General features: G+C 46.9%; 1 protein-coding gene across 7 annotated transcripts in view; it reads left to right on the top strand.

Moving 5' to 3' along the window:
- The window catches only part of Srgap3 (SLIT-ROBO Rho GTPase activating protein 3), a 256,828-nt gene that overhangs the window by 21,986 nt on the left and 214,395 nt on the right, over window positions 1-20,447 (top strand). For 3 of the 7 annotated variants that reach the window (XM_052720871.1, XM_052720868.1, XM_052720875.1), the window contains exon 1: window positions 81-222. The exons of 3 other annotated variants lie outside the window; for them this stretch is intronic. In XM_052720871.1, coding sequence (XP_052576831.1) covers window positions 96-222 — 127 coding nt within the window. In that variant the 5' untranslated portion in view covers window positions 81-95. Of the gene's footprint in view, window positions 1-80; window positions 223-9,738; window positions 9,812-20,447 lie in introns of those variants that run through there. One more of the 7 variants, XM_052720869.1, reaches the window with a different exon arrangement.

Raw genomic sequence — 20,447 nt, 5'->3', positions numbered from 1 at the left:
AGCTGCGGGGCCGCGAGACTTTGCCTTCTCTCCCTTCCCCTGTCTCTCCCTCTGCTGTCTCCTCCTGTGCCTCCTTGCCTTCCCGAGAAGTTGCTATGCAGCAACAATCTTATTGTAAGGAGGAACAGCAGCGGCTGCACAAGTCCAGACTGGCTCCCACTGCAGATAGCGCCTGGGCTGGGAGCGTGAATTACAGAAAGGGCAGAAATCTCTGCATTGCAGGTGTGTGAGGAAGATCCTACGCCCGACTTTAGGAGTGTCACCGGTACTCCATCATCTTGGCAGTGATATGTCACTCTAAGGCCATTTTGACAGTCAAGGCCTCCTCCCCTTCACTACCATTATGAAAGCCCTTTGCTATTTATGTATATATTTTCTGATCTGCTCTCCCCACCCCTTCTTTTGGCTTTTGTGGGTGGTTGTTTCTGCCTCCGCTGCCTTCTCTGGGCTGAAATTCAAATGCATGAGTATGGGCTGTGGGGGGCACAGCATCCTTAAGCAGCCCTTCTTTGTCAGAGGCATTTCTTGCCTGGTCTGAGTTGCCATGGATTAACTGTTATGGGATATATTGATCCAGACTAATGCAGGCATTTAGGCATAAAGAGAGAGAGTTCTGTGCAGAAAATGTATTATCTGCTGGTGTGCAGCCCCGGTCCTTCTGTACACGGCTGTTTCAGGTCATCAGCCAACACCTCAGTGTATAATTTGGACTAGTAGGTGCTGCCTGGCTCCCATGGTTCTGGAGAAAGTCTGCCTGCTGAGGGGAGAGAGAGAGAGAGAGAGAGAGAGAGAGAGAGAGAGAGAGAGAGAGAGAGAGAGAGAGAGAGAGAGAGAGATGACCTTTGAGTGCTGGTTCCAGCTTTGGTGGCATAGAACCCACACTTCTTGCAGAGGCCGCTCCCTAAATCCGTGCTAGCTGAGGAAGAGAAGGGCTGCGGTTGTACAGCTAAATGCAGGCAAGCAGCATCCGCCCTCAGGCCAGATGGTGGGCTTAGAAAAGCACTGCTTTAGCAAGGAGAGCTGAAGGCTCCTTGCTCTGCTGCTTCCCCTTGCAGAGCCTGTGCCGGAGAGAGGTCTCGGCTGGGGCTCCAAAGCACTCATTTTCTTTCTGGTCCTTGGTTCTCCTTGCTGCGACACAGGGTGTGTTGTGGTCTCACGTGGAGTGGGCAAAATACATCCTTAGTGGGTGTGGAGGCCTGGCTTTGAGGCTGTGTCAATGCTGCCGAGGGGAGAGTGCTGCTTGGAGGTGCTCGTGGCCTGAGGATGCCACGCCTGTTACTAATGCTGCCTGAGGGCTCCACGCCCCAGGAAGTCAGTGGCCTCCGGCTGCCTGCTGTCCTGTGCCTGCTGCAGTCAACCTTCAGATATTGGGGGAAGCTTTGGGAAGGGAGCAAGCATGGGGTGCGGGTGGGGGCTTTGTGTTTTCCTTGTCTTTTAGTTTTGGGCCAGGCCAGCGTGCTGATGGCCCCTGGGTGGGTCCCAGGGTGAAAGGAAGAGAAATCTCTCCTCTTCCTGACCTCCTTCTTAGTTTTTAGCTCAGTGTCAGAAGCAGTGACTTAGATGTATCAGCCTTGCTGACAATTTAAAAACAAGTCCTTTGGCTGCCAGAGATGGGGATTCACACAACTGCTTGGAACAAAAGCTGGGTTTTCAATTTTGTATATCTACTTTTTAAGGAGTTTATATATTTTTTGAGAAAATCTTGACTGCTTTTTTTTTTTTTTTAAAATTGGGATTCCCATAAAAATGTTATGACAGAGAAGAGAAGGGGATGTTTGGACAGTTCGTCTTGGTAGGAAATCTGCTTATCTCTTCTTTGAAGGGTTGTTACCACCAAGCCAGTCAACCTTTCCTGAGGACCCACAGAGCATCAATTGCCCTGGCTAATTCACTTCCTTTTCACCTTTCACCTTTATTTTAACAACCAACCAGCAAATACCAGGCAATGATAATGAGTTTCTTCAGGAAACTGGTCCAGAAGATCTGGTCTCTTCATTTTAGTTTAATTTTTTTCCCTTTGTAGTTGGCATCCTTAAGATTGAGATTGTAGGATTGCTGCACCTGAAGCCCTTCGAAATCTTTTCTTTAACCGTTCTATTTGTTGGCTTGGTGTGTAGCTCGGTGGTAGAGTACTTGCCTAGCCTGTTCCAGGTCTTGGGTTCCATCCACAGCCCTGTTGGTTAATCACTGTCGTGGGGTTGATGTACCCAGGGACCCCAGCTTCTGGGGCTCAGTTACAGACATCACTGCTCTTGGCCTGCACGGTGTGCAAAGGGGTTAGTGTGAAGCCGGTTCAGAGATAAGGAGCTGAGCCCTGGCGGTCAGTGTTCAGTGACTTGCCCAAGGTCGCAAGGCCGTTGTCTTCCCAGGCTTGGTGTCCCTGGTACATTGTTGGACTGACATCGTCCCTTGAAGGATTGATGTCAGTGGCAGATGGCAGCGTTGGGCTGGGACTGGCAGCTTCTTGATGGCACCCCATTGTTTCCCCTCTTATTCTCGTCCCTCTGCCTTTGTGGCTTGTCTCAGAGGAATGTTTGGCCAATGAGCAAAAATAATGCTTTGTGCCCGTCCCTTTCGCCCTGGCGTCTGGCCAGGTTGGTGCAACCAGTCGACTTCACTAAGCAGGTCTCAGAGGCTGTGGATTTTGTGAGGGGAACTTAGGGTTTTTGGAACAATGTTGAGTTCTCTGTTGGCTTTCTCCGTTTTGTCTCCGATTAAGGCATTTACTGACTTAACAAAGGATGGATACTTTCATACAGCATTTCCATTGTAAATGTTTTTAGAGTCAAGCCTTTTCTTGACTCCTCAGATACCTGAATCAATGGCTTTGACTGAATACTTGTGCTTGTGTGTTCCAGGGATGGAAAACCCAGCATCCTCCGGGCCTACACACTTTTTTTTTTTGACAGCTGTGGCTCATGGAATTTTTTCTTAGATGGCATCATCCACATTGGTTCTATAATTTCTTCTTCTTGGGGACTTCTTAGAACAGGATAGACACTTTTCTGTGACCGCCCATACATTTGGGTGTTGGGAGCCTCTGGTTGCGCCCCTGACTGTAGTTAACCGTATGTGCTTTGGTGACAAGGCCCACTACCATTCACTGTCTTCTTTACTTCACTTGTCTGTTTGGGGGTTCTGGGGAGTTTCTCATGTACCTCAGGATAGCCTTGCACTATGTAGCCAAGGATGACTTTGAACTCCTGATACTCCTGCCTCCTAAGTACTGGGATTGCAGGCATGCATCACCATGCTGGGTTTATATAAGCTATGTTGGGGATTGAACCCAGGGCTTCCTACACGCTAAGCGAAACACTCTACCAACAGAGCCACACCCCAGTCCTTCACTCTCCTCAGATCTACCGCTTCGTGGGCTACAAATCCCAATGTGTTGGGTGCTTGGAGTGTAGAATGAAGATGATCAGTGGCAGATGGCACACCTCACTAACAGCAGTAGTGGTGACAACCATGATGGACCTGAGGGCACACGTCCTGCCCAAATGCACAGTCAGACTTGAGTGTGACCATTTGTTGCCACTTTTAAGCCCACCCACATCTTTCCATTTTTCCAAGATGTCGGTAACTTGCAGGAAAGCTTCATGTTCTCAAAGAAGTTTTGCCAAGAGGATGCCCCAAAGATTTAACTATCAGTACTCTGTCAATATGGTGGAAGAGACATCAGCTCCCCTCCCCCATGCTGCCTGCAATACTTCAGCCAGTATATCCCAGGTGTTCTGTTAGTGCTTTGCCCTGTTCACTACTTACACCATGCATGTCTGTTGGGTATCTCTGCTCTCCTAGGCTAGGGATCTTGTTAGAAACACAGTGAATCTGCCCTGCCTCGTTCTTGGTTCCCCGAAACTGGCTCCAAACAGACGCTACTTCCTGTCTTAGTGTCCCTTTACAATCTGCTTGTGAACCTTGCCTGAGAGTGAAATTACATTCTTGATCTGGAAACCGGCAGGCTGGCACTCCATTCCCTTTTTGAAAATCAGAACATTTGCCTGTCTCCAGCTTCTTGGCATCCCTCCTGTCCTCCACAGTTCCCTCGGAGATCACTGATAGCATTTGGGGATCTTATCTACTGCATTCTCCATACCCTGAGCTCTAATTGAGCTCACTGCCAGACATAATGGTCTGTTCCACATTCCCTCACGGCGCTCCTGTTTCCATTTCAACCCGATAGAAGAAGGAAACAGGAGTGCTGTGATGACTTTAGGAATATTCATGTTCATTTTAGGATAACTCTTTAATAGTGAAAGTGAAAAAGTTGGGGGAAAAAGAGCTGGTATAGAAGATAAGCATGCAGGAATGTCTATTACTCATTTGTTCACGAAGTCATTCAACAAACATTGACTATTTACTTTGTTAAGTCTTGTTATAAATATATATACATATATTATATGTATTATCAAGACCTTCCTTGAAAAATGATGTGAAATAAGAGAAGAAACTTTAAAAGCCCCGCAATACAATCTTGCAACTGAGTGCCAGAATGATCTCGGTCTTGCAAAGAGCTTCCTACCATGCTCCTTAGGAGGACTGGAGCCCCCTCAGAGTGCACATTTCAACAGGGTAAAAGAAGGAAAGCACACTGGACCGGGGGAGGGGGGTACTGTGGGGGGGGCGGTGGGACTGTGGCCCAAGGGTGGTTCTAGAGGGGCAGGTGCTACTCACTCCAGCTTGTCATTGCCTGGCTGGCCTGTGAGCCCCACGTGCAATTCTCACACTGCTGGGAGGAAAGCTGAACTGAAACAAGATCTCTTGGTTGTTTAAACGATGGCCCGACTTGGAAGAGTTCTACTCTGTCTAACCAACCGTGTTGGTGGATGGAGTAAGGCCGAGGCAGCCTTTAAGTTGAAGTCCATAAAACCCTGGAGTGAGCGTCACCAACTTCCTCTTTCATCTTGTCATTTTCTCTAAGACAGACCCGCAATCTTCCAGCCACGCTAGAAATCTCCCCCTCCCCGAAAATCCTCCATACTCCTCTCTACCACCAACCTCTTCCTACGCATGCGTTTGCTCTCCTTCCAGTGCCTCCACTGCCTGTCCAACCCCGTCACCCTCCAAAGTCTGCTCAGATGACCGTCCTCTACATAAGATGCCTCCCCAACTCTCCTAGGCAGAATTAGCAGTTCCCTCTATCTGCCTCTCCCCCCTTAGCATTATTACTCTCTGTCAAAATCCAGTGTTAGGTTCTCCTCCATGAACTCCCAAGGGCAAACATGCATGTAACCATCTTTGTTTCTCCAGTGTGCCTGGTGTACAATTGGTTGAGAGTGGCTGGGAAGTGTTTCCGTTATCACCTCCCTTATCCTGGACTGCCTCAGCAAAACACACCAGCTACATGGCTTTTCCTTCTTCCTCCCAGTTCAGGAGACTGGCAATTTCAAGATCAAGGTGGTAGCAAATTAGGTTTCTGGTGAGAGACCACTTCCTGGCTTGTAGACAGCTGTAATCCTATTGTGCACTCACTGGCCTTTCTTCAGAGCACAGAGCTCCCAGAGATAAAGCTCCTTTCTTCTTTTAAGGGCACAATCACATCTGGAGGTACCCACAATCTGTGCCTTACCTCTCAATACCATCATATTGGGGTGGGGCTCCCATGTGTATTTTGGAGGACACAGACACTTGACCTAGAGTATCATTCTCCCTGTTCCATTGAGAGGAGGCACTTTACTGTGCAAAGAAATATTTCTGGTTTGCTGAGTTTCCTACTTTGTCTCTGGTGTTTGTTAGTGGAGATTTGGTGACCGATGTGTTGGAAGCCAATGGGTCTTCCACAAGTCCTCATGGGGTGCGGTTTGGTAAGCTTTCCTTCTAGCCACTCATCAGTGGATCTAAGGGTCTATATTGGCCATTTCCTGAATTTTTTTCCCCATCAGAGTTTATATATTAGTGATGACTTGCCTTCTTCATTAGCGCCTTATTCATCCACTTGGTGCTGTGACGTGCCGTGCTTTGGACTTTATAGCTTTATTTAGTGGAGGGGGCAATTTGCATTTTTCTCTTGTTTGGTGATCCCTCTACACTCTGCAAGAGACTTTTCTAGATGAAGAGTTGAAGTTTAGAGAAATAAAATCAGTTGTGTTAGATTTCTCAGGGAACCACAGAAAAACTAGGTTCAGAAAGGAATCTTTCCAACTTCCGTCGGCACAGGAAGACAAAATGCTCCCGAAGGCAACATGGCCTTGTAAGCCAGAGGTTCCTTTAGAGAGAGGCTGGGCAAAGTGGGCATAGTTCGGTGCTGTGGCCTACTTAGTGCCTGCCATCTCAGGGGCAGCCAGCTGCACATCAGTGGGTACATCACTCTGGTGGGAAGTGGGTTATTGGGGTGGCAGAACTGCAAGATGCTTTGGAAAGATGGTGGGAAGGTGTGTAGGATGGGGATGATTGGAGAGATTGGGACTCCTGAAGTTGAGCCTTTCCCTGAGTAGCTCCTGGGAAGGGGACAGGGTTGTTGTCCCTAAGGTGGCTGAGCTGAAGAACCTGTGGTGTCCCACAGGACCCAGGAAGTGGTGTCCCAGCCTCAAGTTCACCGGGAAGTGACTCATTCTTGGTAACTCATTGGGTTTTTGTAGAGTATCTTGGCTGGCCAGGAACTGGACTTTGGGTATGTTCTAATTTGTTGAATCATTCTATCAGTTTGTGTTTGGGGTAATGTTTCCTGAAGTGTATCAAATGAAATGGAATGTAAGAGGTGTTGGGTGAACGAAAATAGTTGTGTGCTCCAATAGGTCTTGGAAATTCTAGGGTAAACTAGATGAAATTGGCCTGTTTCCCTCAGGGCTTCAGACAACCTTGGCAGTGCCGGGCATGAACTGTACAGTCAGGCCAGTCTCCCCAAACTTTGTCCATCCTGAAAGCCTCTTTCCCCAGCTAGTTTGTGAGATCCTTCCTTGGTTCATGGTTTGAAACATGTCAGCCCTCACAACTCATGAATAGTCCATGTCTTTTCTTTTTGCCCATGACCACATTCCCTGATTCCTTCAGTGCTTTTCTCAGGAGACGGTTTGAAGACCTGTGCAGGAAGACAAATGCACACCCAGTTCTGCTAAGTAACGTCAATGTGCTGCTGTGTGGTCACTTAGAGCATGCATGGGAGTTTTGACATTTTCAATGGCAGAGTGCTCAACTACTGATTTAAATGGCAATCTGGAAACAGCTGTGTCCTGATCAACATGTGCTGCTGTGTGTGGGTGTGCTTGTCTGTGTGTGACAGTGGGGTATGTGTGCATGATGGTCAGGGGATGGTCAAGGTGCCTTGAGTGGACTTTACACTGCCCTGGAATTGTCTGGTCTGTGCCCAATGACAACAATGCAGATAAAAACTGGAGAGCCCATGGCTCCTGCAGCTCTGAATGCGCCAACCTTGGCCGCAACCCAGAGGCACAAGAAACACCCTTTCTTCTCTTTCTGTCACTTGGTTTCCATTTCATGTTTCTGTTTTGCTGGCTGGTGACAGAGACACATCTGGGCCAATTTGGGGCCTCTCTACTGTTTCTTCTGGGATCATGATCTGAGGTCCGGAGGAACTTGGGCAGCGCAGGGTGACTGTGAACCACCCGTTGTAATTACTATCAGTCGAGTTTGGCAACCGCAGAGCTGGGGTGTCACTTTTCTTTAGTGGTCAGTCGTTCTTTGTCCCTTGTGTGTCCTCTTTCCTCATCCTCTTGTGTGGAATATGCAGGAATTGGGGGTGGCACATCATGTCATTCACATGCATAGGGACTCTGGCCCATTGGCCCTGGCCCATCCTGGTTGTCCCTATGAGTCTTGACCTCTGTTCTAATAGAAATTTTGTCTCTTTTCAGTTCCCATGAGTCTGTCTGGTAACTGCTACATGTTCTCTCCCTTGTGATGGGTGGAACAGAGAACAGATTCCTCCCCCGCCCATAGACCTGTGACATCTATATTCACATTATTTTACTTACTCTCTTCCTTGGCATAGGGAATCTTTATCTGCATATGTGTGCATACTTGTACATGCATGTGCATATGTGTGGGTGTACATAGCATAAAACAAGAGGAAAAAGTGATATCTTCATGTCATGAGATCAGATTTTCTTTTTTAAAGATGTGTGTGTGTAGGTGTCTGAGAGTCCAGAAGAGGGCGTCAGATCCCCTGTAGCTTGAGTTACAGGCAGTTGTGAGCCATCTAATATGAGTACTGGACACTGAACTTGGTTTCTGTGTAAGAGTAGTAAGCACTCTTAACCACTAAGTCTAGAGGTCTCTTCAGACCACTTCAAACTGTTATCAATGTTCATTTTTCTTCGTATTTTCTTTTGTTTAAGACAGGTTCTCATATATTCTTGACCTTGTTGAACCTAGGGCCTCATGTATGCTAGGCAAACACCGTACTAACTGAGCTACATCTCTGGTCAGCCCACATTCTTTCTCTTCTTCTCAAGGACTAAGCATTTGAAAGCCCAAAGGCCAGACCTGGCTCCCTCTCCATTCTGTTCCTCAGCCAGTTGAACACGGAATGTGCTCTGGATTAAGAAGGGCCGGAGTAGCCTAAGGAAATAAGTAAGAAACCATTGACTCCTTTGGCATGTGGGACTTTCCTTCCTTTCTCCCTCTTCACGGCCATCATGCGACGTTGATTAGCTCTTGCTGGGACGAGGCAACAACCTCCAAATTCATGCATTCTCCCTGACCATTGATGCTGTGATCTGGGTCTTTCTTGGTTGAGGGAGCTTAGCTGTATAATGTGGCTTCTGCCTGCTAGATATCAGTGGCCACCCTGCCCCGGATTGTGAGAAGCAAACATTGTCTAGTTTTCACCAACTGGCTGCAGGGCACAAACTGGCCCACCTGTTGAGAGCCATTCTTTAATTGGCCTCCCTTCTCTCGTCCCCATGTTTTCTCCAGGGCATCCTTAGTTGATGTCTGATGACCTCTGTTTAAAGTCCCTGAGTAGTGTGCCATGGAGTCCCTCATGGAGGACCCCAGATTGGATTTACAAAACCATGGTCTTTTCGCCTCTTCCCTTGCCTATCTACTCTCTTCTGTCTTCACTTCCTGCTCTCTTGCTCTCTGCTGATTCCTGGACTTCTCCAATTTCCCCTCTTTCCATAAAGCTCTTTCTCTGGATAGCCACGTGCTTTGCTCTTTGGTTCTCAACTCTCTGGATGCATGTCGCCTCCAGACTATCCAATAGCCGTGCAGTAGCTCTTTATCGAGCAGCTGACTTGAATTCTCGAGCGCTTGGACTGCACTGTGATTTCCCTTCTGTGTTGATTCTCTTTTCTAGCGCTAATCCTGAAGGCTGTTTGTAAGTGGTTCATGCTTGTCTTTCCAGCCTGGTTGAATCAGGGGGATGGCAAATTGGAGGCAAACAAAATCAGAACTTTGGTGTCTCTTGTTTGTGTTTCCAGCATGCAGAGCTCCTCCTGGTGTCCGACAGGTGCTCACAGTGTTTGTTGACTGCTCGTGTGTAGGTATCCTTGTGATGGACCTTGTGATTACACAGGTCACATCTCCAGAATGAAGCAGGTCCAGGCTTCCCTCAGCACAGCTGAGAGATAAGAAGATAGGGGGTTCAGAGATGGGGCTCTTGCATCCATGCAGCGCTACCTACTTAACATGACTTACGGTGGATACTTGTAGGAATGCTTCAGGGAATTGGAGCACAGTCTGTTAGTTGAATTCTTAATACACGTGAGATTGGAGCATGGAAAAGGCAAAGTGTCCCCCTCATTTCCCTCTTTCACAGGCTCATAGTCTTCTGGAAAGATGGTTATAAATATGGACAAAGCAGTGATATATACTGTGCTAAGAGTATTGGAGCCTTGTGGAAATTCAGGTAAGAAGTTAAGTTGATGCCTAGGGAAACTGGAGAAGTTATTAGAGCAGCAGGACTTTTTGGGTAGAATTTTGAAGGGTAAGTAGAAGCTCTCTGGGTGGTGGAAGGCATTTTATGAAGCAAGAATAAAATGTACACAAGGCTTAGGGGGTCACAGAAGGGCCTGGGTACTTGGGAAATGCTGGGGCGTTTGATGTGTGAACCCAGAGTGGGTGGAAGAGAGTGGGAGTCTGTCCTGGAGAGACTGAAGTGCTTTCCAACCAGCAGGCCCCATGAGTCTTTGACAGTGGAGAGGGTATGATGAACGGTGAGCGCAGCTTATTTCCCCAGTGTGGAAACACACGTCTATGGTGTAGCATTTATCAGAATTTTCTTATTTTAAAATTTTTATTTAAAAAATTTAAATTCCATTTGTGTATGTATGTATGTATGTATATATTTGTGTATGCATGTATGTATGTGGGGTAGGGGCACGTGTGTGTCATGTGTGTGTCATGTGGAGGTCAGAGGACAACTAGTGTGCGCACCTTCACCTGCAGAGCCATGTTTCAGACCCTGACTTTTCCTACTTTTAAAGGCTGGCTATCTTTCCAGGTACAGACAGATGACATTGTGTCTATCTACTTGTTTGTCAGTGGGTGCTGGACTTGTTCCCATGTTTTAGATGTTATGAATATTGCTGTTACAAAGTGTTTGACCACAAAAGTCACAGTTTTTATAACTTCATTTTTGATTATGGGTGTGTTACACAATCAGTATTTCAAAAGCTTTGAAAATAAAGAAAAATGTAGAAAGAAGGAGAAAAGTCTAGAAGCCATTCTTGAGGTAACTACTACAAGCACTCAGTGTGTTTCTTTCTAGACCTCATGTCTCTCCTCTCTGAAATCTGTTTTATATGTGTATACAGCAAAAGAGAGCATAGATCTATAATGCAAATTTACAAAGATAAATCCGATAGACAGGATACAGGCCTAGGCCTTAAAATAGAACACAGTCTAACAGTGACCAATCACTTGCCCAGGTGAGGGCCTTGTGCATTTGGATGGATCTCTTAGGGAGTGTCAAAGGGACGCTGGGACCCATTCTATTGTGGTGCAGGGCTTGTCTTGAGCATTTCTGACCCAGCTCTCTGCAGATTTTAAAAACAAAATGTGTGTAAACTGAGCTTTCTCATGAAGAACTGCCTCCACACCCATGGCTACTGAAGCCACTTCACCTTCAAGGTCCCCTTCTAGCCTCTTCCAGTCCCACTTCCCTCCTGGTCCCCAGACGACAGCTCCTGTTCCTGGCAGGGAACATTAAAAGGAGAGCTTTGCCTGAGGAAAGTGATCATTGTTCACAGCAGCTCACCCTCACCACTGGCCGCTGTTGTCTGGAACACCATACCTTTCCTGTTGAGGCTGTCTCTGGGCTTCTTGGTCATTGCCGATGCTCTCAGGGTTCCCGATTGCCTCTTTGCTCCTGTGCCGGTTAGGTTTTTTGTCTTCTTCACACAAGCTAGAGTCATCTGGGAAGAGGGAACCTCAACTGAGAAAAAGTCTCCATCAAATTGGCTTATAGGTAAATTTGTGTGGGCATTTTCCTGATTCCTGATTGATGTGGGCTGTGCTGGTCCAGGGAGGTAAAGAAAGCAAGCTGGCAAGTCAGTAAGCAGCGTTCCTCCGTGGCCGCTGCTTTAGTTCCTGTCTTCAGGGTCTGCCCTGAGTTCCTACCTTGACTTCCCTTCATGGTGGATTATAAGTTGTGAGCTGACATAAACCCTCTCTTCCTCTCTTTTGGTCATGGTGTTTATCGTAGCAATAGAAAGCGATATGAGACTGCTCTAAGAAGTTGCAACTTGCCTTCCTCTTTCCACCACTGGTGAAGGCATTTGCAATCTATAGTTCACTGTGAGTCTATAAATCTGTAGTTTACTGTAAATGTTTTCCAGCCGTTTATCTATTTGAAAAGCCTAGATTTTTCCAGGTGGTCAGATTATCACATGGATTTGAGCTCAGCAGGGTGCAATTACTCCTAAGAGAAAAACTCTTCCTTCTATAGCTTATAGTGCCTAGTGCCTTCAAAGGAATATGAGGGAGAGAGGGGGAGGGGAGGAATCTTATAAATAAAGTACTGAAGTACCTTAGTTTCCTTCAGGGACAAACAAGAGTGGATGTCATTTCTATGACTTAGTTTGGAACGACGAGTGGCACCTGTGACTGACAGCTGTTCTTGTCCTCTGATCTCATCAGGACATTTTCAGGCAGAGTTAGGGTTCTGGTTTGAATGTGTCAAGTCCTGCACAGGCCACATGTGAGAGCTTGGTCCTTGGTTAGAGATGCTGTCTTGAAGGCCATGGAGCCTTTTAGGGGGTGGGGTCCAACTGGTGGCCGTTGTCTCTAGAGATAGGCCCTTGCAGGTTTGATCTGCCTTTGGTGCGGTCTAGCTCTGTCTGCTTCCTGTCTACACAATGGGGATAGCTGCCGTTCACACTCCTGCTGGTGTGCCTTCCTGGCCACGACGGACTGAACTCCCTCTGGAAATGCCAGTCAAGAGGAACCCTCTTTCCATCAAGGTGGCTCGGCTAGGTGTTTTGGTCAGAGATGCAGCCGTGAGTATTGTTGGCCAATGGCACTGTCTTTACTTTGATCAGTCGCTATGTTAGATAGGATGTTTGAGTCTCTCATGATGTGCTACCTTGGGGAAACTGAGGCAGACCAACTCTTAGTCCCTGGCCCCAGAGATCTGATAAAGGACTGCTCTCTTGCCCTCACCATCTGGGCACTTGAACTGTCACTGGGGCTTTTGTCCCTTGCCCTGCTCTGAGGCTCTGTCCCTGGCTGCCTCTCTGAGGCCTTATGCTGAACTTCACTGTGTCTTTGGCTTCTGCTTGGCATACTATTACCACTGAAACTCTGCTTCAAAAGTAGCAGAGGCCTGAGTACTCTCTGCCAGAAATGCAGAATTATGTTCCTGGAATTAGTGTGAGAGAAATGTTGAGAAGGTGGTAGCCCACCTCAGTTGATTTAGTTCAACACGTATTTATTGAGCGCCTGCTGTGTTTGCTGCCTTCATAGACTTTATCATTCTATGGGGAATACACCTTGTAACTTGTAATTACTAAAGTGCTGAATGTTATGTAAGAGGCTGCGCAGAATACAGGGAGAACCTGTAACAGACAGATCTAAATGGTTGAAAGTGCTGTTGGCAATTTTCTGATATTGATCTGTAAGGCTGGATCATACTGGCCTAGCTTATATCGTTGCAATTATTTCCAGAGCTTTTTAGGATCCAGACAGAATCATCCTTCCATTTAGAAGAGGGTCAGAAGTCATCCAAATATTTAAGGGATCAGTAGGTCTAAGTGCTTCTAAGAGAAAATCACAAGTGCAGGTGTAAACAATCAAAATAGGTCCAGAAAAAGGACACCCTAATGGCTGCTCTCAGGACGGTGAACACAGTCACGGAATAGCTGCTCCTAAGGAGAAAAAACTGTGGACCAACTGAAGACGTGAAGAGTACCGTGGCTGTGCAGAATTAAGCAAAAGTCACACTAGATGTGTGAGGGATTCTAGAATGTGGAAGGCGGCGTTAACAATGCAGACACCATGCCCTGCAAGGCTTGAATCGTAGCTCCTGGCCAGTCAGACTGATGAGAAGAAGTTCACAACAGATGGAAAGGCATTATTAGATTTTCTGTGCACTAGTTTTTCCCACTTGAGAAAGGAGGGTCACAATACCTCACTGTGTGTGTGTGTGGTGTGCACGTGTGTCAGCCACAATGACACACCAGAATTTCCAGCATGATCCCTAGTACACAGTGGCATTCAAAAGTTGTGAAAATGTTAACTAGTCCAGGTGGGGGACTAGCATACCCTGGACTGTGGATCTGAGCTTCCAGGGAAGTTGCTGTAAAGGAGATTAAGTACCAAAGGTTCCCAGCGGGGGGTCTGATAAAAGCAAGTTCTAGTCACTGGTGAATAGCTTACTGTTTACTTTGCATTCTCTATCATAGTCTCTGGACCACCTGAGAGGACTGTGTAGCAAATTCAGATTCCATGTAGGGAGACTGTTCCGCCCCACCTCCCACCCCCATCCACACACTTTTTCAGACTCCTAAAAGATAGACAGATGTAGGAGTGAAAGTTACTCCATCTTTGAACTGTGGTTTAAGTCAGGGAATATGGAAGTGCTGTGGGCTAGAGCCTGGGACTGACAGTCCTAAGACCCAGTTGTCTATCCCTGGTTTGTCTTTGGGACAAGCCACATCTCCGTTCTCCATCCGGCCCCACTGGCTGCTAACAGAGGCCTTGTCTGACCTACATTGTAGTTGCTGTGAGGCTCAGATGAGGCGGTGTGTAAGAAAGTGAACTCCACTGGGCTACACAATGCTCATTATTTCTATTTTTTGTCTGGCTCCTCCCCGGGACACGCTGCTGCGACAGTGGCCTTGTTTACGTGTCTGGCTCCCTCCCCATGAGTTCATTGAACACAGGGGCCTCCTTTTATTCATTCTCGAATCCTTGTGCTTAGAGCCTGTCACACAGGAGGCATTCAAAATAAGTTTTGGACTATCAAAGGCAAAATAAATAAATAAAAATTAAAAAAAAAAAGGAAGGGCAAATCATTCAGTGTAATCTTATGAAAATGTTGAGATTGTTTTCTAGAAAACATTACCTTTCACATCTTCAAACATTTAAAAGACCAGTCTCAGTCCCAATCAGAAATGACAGTGCTGGGTCGGAAGCAGAGACTTCAGTCTGGACAGTGCAATTGGCCAGTGTTGTGAGGAGATGGCAGCACCCCTCCCCAACCCATCAGACGCATGTGCAGTTTCCAAGGGGAGCAGAGTGGGTGAAAAGAGGCTGTGAAAAGCAAATCCTGGTGCTTCTGGAGAAAGATCTCCAAGAAACAGGAATGCCCCCCACAGTCCCCAGTTTCACTCATTGTCTGTCAGAGGCCTGGAAAAAGCCTTCTCAGGGCTCCTCAGACAAAGACTCTCCTTGGCCTTTACTCCAGACTTTGGTGGTAAAAACATGTCTTCCGCGAGTGGGACAAATTCCAGTTGCCTGACAAAATTGGAAGGATTCTCTGGACCAAACTGAGGGCGGGGGGTGGGTGGGGGCAGCTCCATTGCCTCCAATACCCTGATGATTGTCATCCAGAATGCGGGGCGGCAGGGGGTGGGGTGGGGGGGGTGAGGGGTGGGAGACACCCGACCCTAGAGCAAATCCAGTAGAGTCCCTGGGGGGCAGGCCTGCTGTGGGGAAAGAGGCCCACGCTCAGCTTTGATACTTGTGTCTTTGCCCATGTAATGCCATGACCTTGCAGTTTTCCTGTTCTCCCCACCGGCTGCCTATGCACAGGCCAGACCCAGCACCATGAGACAGGTCATGATCGCTTAGATACATGCTGATTCTATAGAGACTGCCGTTCAACTAGGTGAAGCCTGTAGTAGCCTGCCAAAAGGCTCTATGTTGCTTGGGATTTTAATTGGATGCTTGGGTAAGGATGTTAGCATGCCTATCTAGTTCGAGTGGCAAGGAGCCAGTGAAGGCAGGCTTGGCACAGAGGCTCGGTGTCTTGATAAACTCACGATCAGTTAAAAATATGGCTAAGTTAAACCTACCAACATCACAGCCATGTCCCGCCTACCTTGAATATGCTCTGAACACCTACAGTGGGCAGAATTATCTAGTGCAAAGCTTGTGTTGTAGCAGAATGCTTAGCGGCTCATGGAATTTATTGAATGCTGGTATGGAGAAGCCTCTGCATTGCTGAGTGTTGGTTTCCTCTGGTGATCTCGGGCTGACTGGGAGCTGTGGCTTGCTATAATCACCCAGCATTGAAAAACAGTATTGGGTGGTGGTGCACACCTTTAATCCCCACACTTGGGAGGCAGAGACAGGTGGATCTCTGTGAGTTCGAGGCCAGCCTGGTCTACAGAGTGAGTTCCAGGACAGCCAGGGCTACACAGAGAAACCCTGTCTCAAACAAACAACAGCCCAGTATTGTCATACTGCACATTGCTAACCTTGGGAAAGATCAAAATTAAAATGAGAGGTATGGTTTTCTACTGAGTTTCAGTTGTGTTCACACCATTGACAAGTCAAAAACAAATGCTCCCGTTCAGAGACATGGCTGCTGATATCGAAGTGAAGATGGTCATGGCCCAGGTCCGCTGGTGTCTGGCTGTGTGACTTGGGGAGTCTAGCCGCCCCTTTGAGCCTCGGCATCCTTGTCTGTTAGGTGAAGACAGTAATCTGCCTAGATGAAGTGATGCAATGCACAAAATCTCTAGCTCGGTGCCTTGCACACAGTAAGGACTCAAATGATGTTACCCACTTTTATTAATAATTACAGAAATGCAGCCTCTGCAGTCTGGAAAGATCTGGGCTCCAATTCCAGCCCTACCGTTTATTAGACATGGGAAAGCTCTGTCTCTCCAAGGCTCAGTTTCCTGCTTTTCAAGAGGGGCAGTGATGGAAATACACTTGAGTCTCACCGTAGAGAATCAGGCCAGAACAGGCATGTGGTAGATGCTCAATACACAGTACTGAGTAGTTATTCAGAGAACCACCAAGTCCTGTGGCACCCAAACCAGAAGAGAGAGGGGGAAAGGAGAGACCCCAGTGCGCTGCTCTTCACATGGAGAACTCCTTTGGCTGTAGGTAGGGTGGGCACCCAGTGCCCCCGGCTCCAGGCATGCCTGAATCATGGCTCTATTATTCCAGGGTAACTAAACAGGTCTGGAGTCTGTGAGCCCACAGAGAGAGCTGGAGCACCTGATCCCTTCCTGTAGGAACCAGCATGGATGATTGCTCCTTTTTCCAAAACTCTACCAGACCCAACCAGCCACAGAAAAAAGGGAGAAGATTTGAACCATCCAGGTTTTACCTTTGACCCCCTTGAAAGCACATGCTCCAGGATTTTTGTTCATAAAGCTATCTTACGAACTAGCTGGTCCATAGATCTAATCTTTCCTTTCTGTGGGTCGATTTTTTTTTAGTCAGAGTCTTGCTATGTAGACCAGGCTGGCCTTGAGCTTGTGGTGATCCTTCAGCTTCTGTCTCCTGAGTGCTGTGTTTACAGGCCTGTGCCACCATATCCAACTCAGTGAATAGATTTCTATGACCTTAATTGTGACCTTAATTTGGGAAGAGCAAATAGAATTGGCCTTGAGCTCACTGGGGTTCAGCGCCCTCTTCCCCTCCTGCTCTAATCTCACTGATCTTCTACTGTTCCTGAGAATTTCACAGCTTAGCCTAGAACCAGCTCAGGCTGAGCTCTTAGGAAGAACTGGACAGAGAACCAGTGAGGTCTGGTCTGCGTCTTCAGCCTGTAGGGTATCTGCCTTGAAGCCAACAGCTGGGTCATGTTGTCCTTAAAGATTCAACAGTGCCTCTTGGACATCTCTGTCTCTCTTCATGCTCTTGAAATGATCTACTAGAATAGTAGTTCTCAACCAAAATGCAACCCCTTTGTGGGGTCAAATGACCCTTTCACAGGAGTTGCCTGAGACCGTTGGAAAACACAGATATTTACATTATGACTCATCACAGTAGCAAAATTACAGTTATGAAGTAGCAATGAAAATAACTTTACGGTTGGGGGGGTCACTACAACATGAGGAACCATATTAAAGGGTCGAAGCATTAGGAAGGTTGAGAACCACTGCTCTAGGAGAAAAACAATGAACTGATACCACCCCCACCCACTGCTGCCCCAGACTGACACGGAGCACCAGGCAAGAGACTGTCTGTGGGCCAGTGACTTGTTTTGTTGTGAGGTTAACAGAGGTGTCAACTCCGTATACATGTCCGCATCCCTGACTCTTTCAGACTAGGAGATTGGAGGGTCAGAGGTGACCAGCTGCCACCAGTTCACAGGATACTGTCCTTCTCTTGGCCAGGAGCGGTTCAGCCCCTGTATTAGACAAAATCCCTGACAAAAGCCACTTAAGCAAGGAAGAGTTGACTTTGACTTGTGGTTTTGAGGGGACGGTCCATTGTGGTGTGGAAGGTATGGCAGCAAGAGCACGGGCAGCCCATAGTCAGGAAACAGTGCAAGACCCTCCCCACCCATGGACTGGTGCTGTTCACATTCCCATTGGCTCTCCCCTCCTCAGTTAAATCCTTTGGAAACACCCTCAGAGATACACTCTTAGGTGTGTTTCCATGGTGATTCTACAGTCAGTCGGGTTGCCAATCAAGATGAGCCATCACAGTGTCCATGACCCCTTCTCTCAACCTGCTGCTTTATACATTTGCTTAAGCTGCCTAGTTCCTCTAGGCCTCTGGTTTTTCACTTCTGGATCAGGCTAAGAAGTTCTACTTTATTTTCTGTCTCAAATGAGCCTCTCCATATTGGCTTGGATAATGAACATAGTATGCCAATATGTCACACAATTTGATGTCTTTGATAAGAAAATGCCTCCAAGCTGCCATCATCTTTTAAAATCTTACAACAGAAATGCCATCATTATTGTCATTGTTGAAGAACAAAGTGTCAACCCACCACAGACCACATATACAACCTAGTCCCATGTGATACCACCTGGTGGCTTCATTGTCATCTGAGTTTGTGTAAGTGCACTCTCTGATGCTTGCACAGTGAGATTGTCCAATAATGTTTGCACAGTGAGATTAATGTTTACACAGTGAGATTGCCCAATAATGTTTGCACAGTGGGATTAATGTTTGCACAGTGAGATTAATGTTTACACAGTGAGATTGTCCAATAATGTTTGCACAGTGGGATTAATGTTTGCACAGTGAGATTAATGTTTGCACAGTGGGATTAATGTTTGCACAGTGGGATTAATGTTTGCACAGTGGGATTAATGTTTGCACAGTGGGATTAATGTTTGCACAGTGGGATTAATGTTTGCACAGTGAGATTCATGTTTACACGGTGAGATTGTCCAATAAGTGTTCGTTTCTCCACATGTCTCCTCAGCAACAAATGGTACACAACTGTATGTCTTTTTGAGGATGAGTTTAAAGTTGGAGTCAAGAGCAGGAGGCTGTTGGTCAAGGACTGTTGGCCTACGATTTATCATTGAGGAGGACTGGGGATAAGCCTGAAGCTGCTAGAGGCTGCTGAGGACCTAGGGATATGATGGATGGTGTCCTTAATTATCCCTGTAATCATTATCATAATACATTTTTTGGTTTTGTATGTATGTATGCATGTATGTATGATTATGTATTTATATGGAGGCCAGAGGTAGATGTGGGGTGTCTTTAATCACTTGGGTGTTCGATACCTTATTTTTGAGACAGAATCTCTTACTGAATCTAGAGCTCACTGTTTTGGCTAGATGCTTGATTGGTAAGCCCTTGGAATCCTCCTGTCTCTGCCTCCCCAGTGGTAAGAGTACAGGCATGTGTTGCCATGCCTGGCTTACACAGGTGCTGAGAATTGAACTCATGTGTGTGGCAAGCACTGTATCGACTGAGCTATCCCCCTAGCCCCCGATATGTCTTTGGTAATGAAAATTCCTTCAATGTAAGGTGACAATTTTAATACCATTGCACACTTCACAAAGAACAATTCTGCCCAGCCTGGTCCGAGAACTCTGACTGGACTGTCAAGTCAGACAGACCTAGGACAGAATCCCAGATTCAGCAGTTAGTACTTTCTTGGCCTCCAGCAAGCCTATTTTCTATCTCTGCCTCAGTTTCTCCCTCCTGGTCACCTCACTGGACTCTTGTGAGGATTAGATAATATGGTCCAGGCTCAGTTCTTACCCAGTGTCTGCAGCGTGGGCCACACTCGGTGTGAATACTCTGTTATTGTTCATACCCAGATTTTCAGGGCTTGATTGGCTCCAAGAATGAAATTTAGAACAGTTATAGCGGCCATGGCAGCTTGCAGGCAAGTTAGATCACTAGCATATTTTCTTTGGCTCTGTAGTACTTACAGAAACTGATTCATTTCCAACATTTAAAAACCAAGAGGGTTTCTTTAAAAAGAGAAAAAACCAGGAGTGTTCACATAAAAATCCAGACTTTTGGCATTTCTCACCAAGTAGGAAGATCCTTCTTAGAGGGAAGAATAATGGCCGTCCTCTTCCCAGGGACAGGGGCTCACACTTGTTCTAATGTCCACTGGCCTGTTTCATTCCCTGCTGTCTGCTTGGCTCATTGGGGCATCTGAGGTCTTTGATCTTGGAGGAATGGATCAACCTGGAATCAACACTCTATAAATATGATCTCCTGCAGAGGGCTTGGGAGAAGTAGAGTGAAGGTTGTATTTACTGGCAAGGGTCCACCGTACCATCTGTGTTATTGATTAAAAAAATCACGAAATGCAGAACATGGGCCTCAACAATCTTCAGGGTGGTGGCAGGGGCTTGGTCCTCTTAAAAGGACCTCAATTTGTACCTGTGAGTGAGAGGCCACCTGATTGCAACATTCAGGTGGGCTGGAATTTAATAGGAAAAGTGGAATTTCTCACCCTTGTGACTGAAAAATCCCTCCGGCCAAGTGCAGGCTGCTGAGCGGTGTGCACAGTGACAGCCCTTGTGGAAAAGACTTAAGGTTCGCCTTGACGGTGACTTGCAGTGTGAGTCACTGGGAGCAGCTGCCAGCAAACCTAATCTGATCTGAGGCTGTGTTTATAGAAGTCTAGTGTCTGGAAGATCTTTTTAACA

Source organism: Peromyscus californicus, unplaced genomic scaffold (assembly GCF_007827085.1).
Source record: "Peromyscus californicus insignis strain IS unplaced genomic scaffold, ASM782708v3 Scaffold_6__1_contigs__length_162567912, whole genome shotgun sequence".
NCBI classification, from domain to species: domain Eukaryota; kingdom Metazoa; phylum Chordata; class Mammalia; order Rodentia; family Cricetidae; genus Peromyscus; species Peromyscus californicus.
Note: the sequence above shows the minus strand (reverse complement) of the source record. Positions and strands in the feature narration are given on the sequence as shown.